This window comes from Tiliqua scincoides, chromosome 4 (genome assembly GCF_035046505.1).
Source record: "Tiliqua scincoides isolate rTilSci1 chromosome 4, rTilSci1.hap2, whole genome shotgun sequence".
Lineage (NCBI taxonomy): Eukaryota > Metazoa > Chordata > Lepidosauria > Squamata > Scincidae > Tiliqua > Tiliqua scincoides.
The window spans coordinates 208211275-208219738 of record NC_089824.1 but is presented as its reverse complement, the minus strand read 5'-3'; the positions used below and the strand labels follow the sequence as shown (position 1 = coordinate 208219738).

At 43.7% G+C, this 8464-nt stretch overlaps 1 protein-coding gene and 1 pseudogene across 1 annotated transcript in view; both read left to right on the top strand.

Moving 5' to 3' along the window:
• The first annotated feature begins 1243 nt into the window (after positions 1-1243).
• The window catches only part of BCAS1 (brain enriched myelin associated protein 1), a 63928-nt gene continuing 56707 nt past the window's right edge, over positions 1244-8464 (top strand). The window contains exons 1-2 of the mRNA XM_066626209.1: positions 1244-1315; positions 2193-2280. Of these exons, the coding sequence (XP_066482306.1) occupies positions 1244-1315; positions 2193-2280 (160 nt within the window). The remainder of the gene's footprint in view (positions 1316-2192; positions 2281-8464) is intronic.
• LOC136650022 (5S ribosomal RNA) lies at positions 3248-3367 on the top strand (annotated as a pseudogene).

Here is an 8464-nt window from a genome sequence, read left to right as displayed (position 1 = left end):
TGGACTGGACTTGTGGAAAATGGGAGGGGGTCTAACCCTTTTTCCAGTGCTGCAATCCTAATTCAAATATCACCCCAAAGCTGCTGATAGCCATGAACTGGAAAACTTACAGTTGTGCTCAGTTTGCAGCTAATAGCAGCTGGGGGGATTTTGATAGGAAATTGGTGAAAGGGAAAAGAGTTAACAAAGTGCCCCCCCCATGACCACGGTGACCAGATGTCAAAACCGCAAGAGGACAAGGCATCCTAAAATGTAGGACACCAAGAAAAATGTAGGACATGACAAAACAAAACTATTTTGCTATATTTATACACTCGTATATTGAGTGTATAAATATATACCTTTAAAAACTATATACACTCATATATTGATTTCATGTGGTTAATTTAAACACTATACTACTTATTAAATTTAAAACTATTACATATAATTTATTAATTACCAGAAGGCTATGCGCTGCCTGCAGGGGCTGGCTCACAGGGAAAAGGAGAATTTTTAAGGTCTTTTCCAGGACACAAGGCTAACAAAGAGGACATGTCCTGGATAAAGAGGATGCCTGGTCACCCTGCTTATGACACCAGTTCGGACTGGTCACACCCCATGACTACATTGTGAAAAGACAATGTGAATTCCGTGTCCAGTTTGGCCTTAAAAAGACCTGTTTATCTTCTTCTTTTTTAAAGTTAGATGGTATGAAAAAAGAAGACGGCACATTGCAGCCATTACATCTCAGTGTTTACAAATGATAGCAGATAGAGGACAGCACTCTGAAAAGCAGTTGAAAGTACTAGGCAAAAACAAAAAAGAAAGTACTTCACAAATCAACCTCACCTACCCAGTCAAAGCCCGAGTGTGCAGGACTTACTTAACTTGAGAGATAGTAGCAAAGGGGTTGGGTGAATTTATTTCGGGATGGGAGCTGCAAGGCTATTTAAAAATAATTGCATTATTATTTAAAAATAAAAATTAAAAAACTAAAAATTAAAAAATTAAAAATGATTGAATAACATGCTTAATGAATAACAACATCTATTCCTTCTATGCACACTTACCTAGGAGTAAGTCTCATTGATGTCAGTGGGACTTGCTTCTGAGTAGTCAAGTAGTACTAGTAATTGCCCTTCTGTTGCACATACTCATATGGATTCTGCTATACATGCTTGCTTTACTGCATGGATAAACCCAAGCAGACATTTCCTAAACTTCAATTTTGTGTTTTTCTTTTCTCCCAAATATAGCCATCATGGGGAACACATGGTCTGCACAAAGAGAATATGAAGACCAAGAAGTCGTGCAAGGAACAGCTTATTCACAGGTAACCTTTCCTTGTGCCTTGCCTTGGCCAGAGGTCTTTATATAAGGCTGCAATCTTATGCACACATTCATGGAAGTAACAATGACTACTTTACTTTGGGATTTACTACATTGACTACAATGGGACTTACTTCTGAATAGATATGCATAGGATTGGGCTCTCAGGGTCCAATCCTATCCAGTTTTTCATTGCTGCTGCAGTTGTGCCAGTGTGGTGTGTGCTGCATCTTGTGGTGGGCAGTCACTGGGGCCTTCTCAAGGTATGGGAAAATGTGTTCCCTTATCACAGGACTGCATTGTGGCTACACCGGAGCTGGAAAGTTGGACAGGATTGGGCCCTCAGTCAAATTGTGGCAAGAATTCACCAATACAATCTGTAAAATACCACCCCAAAGGGTCAGACTGTACAAAATATTAAAAATATTACTGTATTGCATTGCATTGCATTCTCTCTCTCTCTCTCTCTCTCTCTCTCTCTCTCTCTCTTTCTAAGGCACAACTGGGCTGCATTCAAATAAGAACTATGGCATTGGGGAAAGGATTAACCCTTTCCTCAGTGTTGTGGTCCCAGGGAAATTCCCACCTCCCTGCTATTTGTCTGGATGATAAACGTGAATACAGTACAATAATCTCAATATGTTTCCATACAGCATGATATACATCTTATCAAGAAGAAATAAGATGTAACATTGTTAAACACTAATGGCCAAATTCAAATTACCTTTTTGCCCTGTGTGTGTTTGTGTGAGAGAGAGAAACTGAGACTGAAACTGCTTTTCAGATATTGTCTGTTGCTAGGGTGTACCTAGTGCTACAAGAGTTTGTTTGTGACCAGGCTGGTTCCAATGACTAACTTGCAATTTGATATTCCATTCCAGGTCTCCTCTGAACCTCCAGACAATGTTAAGAATGGGCCTGTCATAAGCCAAAATGCACAGCCTGTTCCTTATGCAAATGGTGATGCAGGTATGTTCTGGACAGGCTGGTCTTAACCCTCTCCGTCAACTGCTGTAATTGTGACTGAGCTGTGTTGGTCACAAGATGGTATCGTGCTAGGGTGCAGCCAGTGTTCTTTCATGGGTAGAGTGCTGGACTTGCACCAAGATAAGCAATTCAGCTGTGAAGTCCACTGGTTAACCTTGTGTCAGTTGCTGTTTCTCAGGTCAACTAACCTCACAGTGTAGTTGAATGCATAAAATGGGAACACTCCAAGCATGCTGGTCTGAGCTCTTTGGAGGAAGGAGACATGCACGAAGTTTGAAGCACTCGCATGCACTGCTGAAAATAGTCCCCATGATAGTTGACATGCAGCTACCTGTGGTGAACTCAGCATGGGGAGCATTTAGCTTTAGCATGCCACTGAAATGTTTCTGTTTTGCTCTGGTGTGCCAAAAGCTGAATTCTATGCATGATTTCCTTGGTGTGGGCTGAATCGGAAGGGAGTCAACATGGGTAAACTTTTGCTGTGGCTAGCACATGCTGAAATCTTTGCATGAGTTGTTGGCCCAATATTGAATCAATATGGGTGTGTGAGAATATACAAGTGCATAAGGATGAGAAAGGTTGGGGGGAAAATTGTACTCACTAGGGTTATCACTTTTTTTTTTTTTAAATTTGCAGGCTCCTGTGCCTTTAGCAACAGTCTGATGTACAAAGATTAATGGACCATTCCTATGCCTGTCTATGCGTACATAATTAGCATTTCGTTAAATGGAGCTTACTCCCAGGAGAATGTACCTGGGAGTAAGTCCCATTAAACTTAGAGGGATTTACTTCTGAGTAGACATGCATGGAACTGTGCAATTAGAAAGTAACTTTTTTTCCCCATCACATATCCCTGCAAGGAAATACTTTGCCTGCTAAGCTACTGTGTAGTAAACTGTTATTCAACTTAAAGGAACATAGCCAAATGTACAACAGTCCTACTGATAAGAACAGCAGCAACTGTTACCCTGCACATGCCTGATCTTGTCTGATCTTGGAAGCTAAGCAGGGTCAGGCCTGGTTAGTACTTGGATGGGAGACCGCCTGGGAATACCAGGTGCTGTAGGCTTATATACCATAGTCTTTCGAGACTGAAGGTTGCCAACCAAAAAGGGAACCTACTGATAAACAGTGTGGCACGGAAGCCATCTATGGTAGTAGGGAGACAAATGAAGCATCAGATGAAAGCTCTCAACATACATTTTCAGGAAAAAAGTTATAATATGCAGTATTTCAGGTGTCACCTGCTATGTCATCTAAAATGAGAGTAGGCAACTATGATGGCCTTAGAGCAGGGGTCTCCAAACAAGGGCCACATTGTTTATCTGACACGGTGTTGAGGGCCAGAAAATAAATAAATAAATGGAGAACTGATTATTGACTACAATAAGGGGGTAGGGGTGGAAGGAGGAGGGGAGCAGAGGGCAAAATTGACTTGCACAGGAAGAGGAAGGTGCATTACATTCAGCACCTTTAGTGGGTGAATGAGGAATATATCCAGAAAATGCATAACTCTGCACATGCCCAATCTTGTCTGATCTTGGAAGCTAAGCAGGGTCAGGTCTGGTTAGTATTTGGATGGGAGACTGCCTGGGAATACCCGCTGCTGTAGGCTTATACCATAGTCTTTTGAGACTGAAGGTTGCCAACCAGCCTGGCATCTTTTGAGTTATTTTTAGCCCTGAGAGGCCGGGGAAACTTAGAGGCCAGATAAAATCTTCCCTAGGTCCTGATTTGGCGCTTGGGCTGGGGTTTGGAGAACCCTGCCTTAGAAGATGAAAGATGCAATGGTTCTCAAACTATTTAGCCCAGGACCCACTTTTTTAAAAAACTTCTTTAGAATGTTAATCTGTTGAAACCCCCCCCCCCCCAGAAGTGATGTCATTGACCTGGAAGTGATGTCATGGCCAGTAGTGACATAATCAAGCAGGAAATTTTTTTTACAATCCTAGGCTGCAATCCTATCCACAGAAATTATTACCCAGGAATAAGCCCCATTGACTATAATTGTTAAAAGCATATACCTTGTAGCATTTTAAAAGTTCAGATCTCATCAAATGCATTCACATAACATGCTGGCATCAAGTCTAATATACTAAAAATAAAATACTGAAATGAATGGGGGCCCATGTGAAATTGGCTCGCCTTGGATCAATACAATATTTTGCAGTGTCTTTGTCAACACAGGTAGGCTGAACTAATCAGAATGGAAAGGAATCTTAGGTCTGACCTAAGTGTGCATGTGCATATGAGCCATTTTTCTTAGATAAATATATGGTAGAGGCAAATGCTGTGGCTTCATTAGTTCACAGGAATCCTGGTCTGGACGAAAAAAAATTCCACTTTTCTGTTTTGTGGACTTTTACTGGCAGTGGATGATGGCCGGATCCCAAAGGATCTCCTCTATGGAGAACTTGTGCAAGGAAAGCGCCTTACAGGTAGACCACAGCTGCGATACAAGGACATCTGCAAGAGGGATCTGAAGGCCTTAGGGATGGACCTCAACAAGTGGGAAACCCTGGCCTCTGAGCGGCCCACTTGGAGGCAGGCTGTGCAGCATGGCCTTTCCCAGTTTGAAGAGACAATTAGCCAACAGTCTGAGGCTAAGAGGCAAAGAAGGAAGGCCCATAGCCAGGGAGACAGACCAGGGACAGACTGCACTTGCTCCCAGTGTGGAAGGGATTGTCACTCCCGGATTGGCCTTCTCAGCCACACTAGACACTGTGCCAGAACCACCTTTCAGAGCGCAATACCATAGTCTTTCCAGACTGAAGGTTGCCAATACAATACTGGCAGTGAAATTCAATGCATGTCTGCTTAGGAGTAAGTCCTATTGAGTTAAGTGGGACTTACTTCCAGGTAAATGAATCTAGCTTTGCAACCTAGGCTGACAAACAGTTTGACCAATAAAAAATATCAATGGTTTCTTTTCTAGGCACAACAGATATTTGCAAAACCTGTAATTTAAGAAGGAACTAAGCACATTTGGTCTATAGGCCATGGCTGAGAGCCAGCAATGGCAGGGAGCCACCAGGGAGCTCAAAATTGCATGACATCTTGTGGAAGACAAGAACCGCATAACTTAACACACCCCTGAGGAAAGCCTTCCCTGCTAATGAGTCCTCGCATTGCTTTTGCATGACTATTCTGGTTAGTCCATAAAGGTGTGTGTTTAAGAACAAGATAGGAAATCAGTTTTGAAAAACAGAAGCCCTGTGGCATTAGTGCAGTGAATACGAATGAATACGATCTTCATTCGATCAGAACAATCTGGAAAGACTCACCTCCAGACAGGGAGGCAGCCATCAAGTCTCATGTGAAATCTAAAATCCCTCCAAGCAGCAGGGAGCGGCAGTGGAGTGACAGGGTCCAGGTCCCAGACTGACTGGGGTTTTGATAGTACTTCATTTGTCAAGCGGGATGGCAAGGGATCTAGCTTCCTTGAAAATAGGATTGCTAACTGACCAGAGATAAACCTTGCCTGGTTTGGTTTGGGGTGGATTGTATTGATTTGGAGTCAGTTGCCAGTAAAGCTTTAGAATAGATCTTTCCCCATCCATTGGGGTAGGATTTTTTAGCAACACATATGCAATGACTAGAAGGGTCTGCCCTTGGAATGTGCGGCGGCAGTAAAGAAGGCCAATTCTATGCTTGGGATCATTAGAAAAGGCATTGCGAACAAAACAGCTAATATTATAATGCCGTTGTACAAATCGATGGTAAGGCCACACCTGGAGTACTGTGTCCAGTTCTGGTCGCCGCATCTCAAAAAGGATATAGTGGAAATGGAAAAGGTGCAAAAGAGAGCGACTAAGACGATTACTGGGCTGGGGCACCTTCCTTATGAGGAAAGGCTACGGCATTTGGGCCTCTTTAGCCTAGAAAAGAGACACCTGAGGGGGGACATGATTGAGACATACAAAAAAATGCATGGGAAGGATAAAGTGGATAGAGAGATGCTGTTTACACTCTCACATATCACCAGAACCAGGGGACATCCACTAAAATTGAGTGTTGGGAGAGTTAGAACAGACAAAAGAAAATATTTCTTTACTCAGCGTGTGGTTGGTCTGTGGAACTCCTTGCCACAGGATGTGGTGACGGCATCTGGCCTGGATGCCTTATAAAGGCCAAGCCGCCTTGGGTGCCCTTCGGGGAGAAAGGCAGAATACAAATCAAATCAATCAATCAATCAATCAATAAGGGGATTGGACAAGTTTCTGGAGGAAAAATCCATTACGGGTTACAAGCCATGATGTGTATGTGCAACCTCCTGATTTTAGAAATGGCCTATGTCAGATGCAAGGGAGGACACCAGGATGCAGGTCTCTTGTGATCAGGTGTGCTCCCTGGGGCATTTGGCGGGCCGCTGTGAGATACAGGAAGCTGGACTAGATGGGCCTATGGCCTGATCCAGTGGGGCTGTTCTTATGTTCTTAGGAACTGCCTAAAACCATCCCAGGACCCACCTTTGTGCTTCACCTCTGCACCAGCTCCAAATTGCTAGGCTTGTGCTGTCTCCAGGCCCTGCCAGAATTTTCTTATTTCAAGAGTTGGCCACCTTACCTGAAAGTCATTCCCTTCTCTAACTGAGAAGATTTATTGCTTAGTCCATAAATTAAGATGTCTGGAGATCTGAGATTGTTAATTGTGGGGGAAATAACATATCTCACTCTCAGGACGAAGACCTCCAGGCACCTTCGGTGACATGCCAAATTTTACCTGCTTAGTTGGTGATACAGCAGCTTCTGATCCTCCCTCTATCTGGGTAGGAAATGGAAGGGAGAACAGAGCAAAAGAGAAAGTGTGGGAGAGACAAGAGTGGTGGGTTAGGTAGACTTTTAAACCCCCACATTTGGTCTTCCACCTTACCTGAAAGTCATTCCCTTCTCTAACTGAGAAGATTTATTGCTTAGTCCATAAATTAAGATGTCTGGAGATCTGAGATTGTTAATTGTGGGGGAAATAACATATCTCACTCTCAGGACGAAGACCTCCAGGCACCTTCGGTGACATGCCAAATTTTACCTGCTTAGTTGGTGATACAGCAGCTTCTGATCCTCCCTCTATCTGGGTAGGAAATGGAAGGGAGAACAGAGCAAAAGAGAAAGTGTGGGAGAGACAAGAGTGGTGGGTTAGGTAGACTTTTAAACCCCCACATTTGGTCTTCCACTGTGCCTCCTTTTCCAATCCAGGGAATGGGAAGAGAAGACAGAACAGTGAAAGCACGTGCGGATGGAGGTGGGCATGCCCTCTCTCTGCTGTTTGAGGCCACCACTTCAGAAAGCCTGATGGCTGTGCCAGCCTTGCTCACTCTGCACATGTTCATAGCACTGTGTCCTTGATTCCTCCACATTTCCTAGGATCAAGCTTAGTCATGGTCAACAGCTTCCCAGAATTACCCTGAAGTTTGGGCAACAACAAAGAAATCTGCATTTGCCAAGTATGAAGGTTGCACTGAATAGCTCAATGCTAACCATAGACTATAACAAAGCTGAACACGGAAAGTAGTTCGGCAGAACATGGGGTAGTGGGGCATGTTTTTTGGAGAGCAGAACAAGGCTTTTGGGAGGAAGCTTTGCAATGGAACTGCAGTGCTCCCTGGGCGCGAACAGGAACCTAGACTGCTGTTGGCTCCTGTTCAAGGCTACAGTTCAGACAAATTGGTGTGGCTGACTAATCCCCACAGAACTTTTCCACATATTGAGGTTTGCAGGATGGTCTTAAAAAGTCAATCTGTGAGTTGAGATGATTGCATTTCCAGTGACTCCTGTTCTCAGCATCCTTATTTTTGTTGCTGTCTGAACTTACAGGACTATTTACTGTGTACGCTAATATAGGTGGAGGTGCATGTTTAGTCCAAAAAAGCTGATATGTCAATATCATGTATAAGTTGTGGGTGTAGTAGAACTTGGAATGATTAATGGTATTGACTTGGTTCTGACTCACATAAAACCGGCCTTGTCACTCTTGTCTTCCATACTGTGTTCTCCACAAAACACATTTACTTGTGCTTGTGTCCACATCTGTGTTGTGTGCACTTGGGACTGGCTCCGGGGTGATGTGGCTCTGATGGGCCCAACCTGCCTCTGTGGTTGCCTGCCATTTGTCGCTGACACAACTCCAAATGGATGCAAGGGGGTGGATTGAGGCCAGGAAGAGGGAT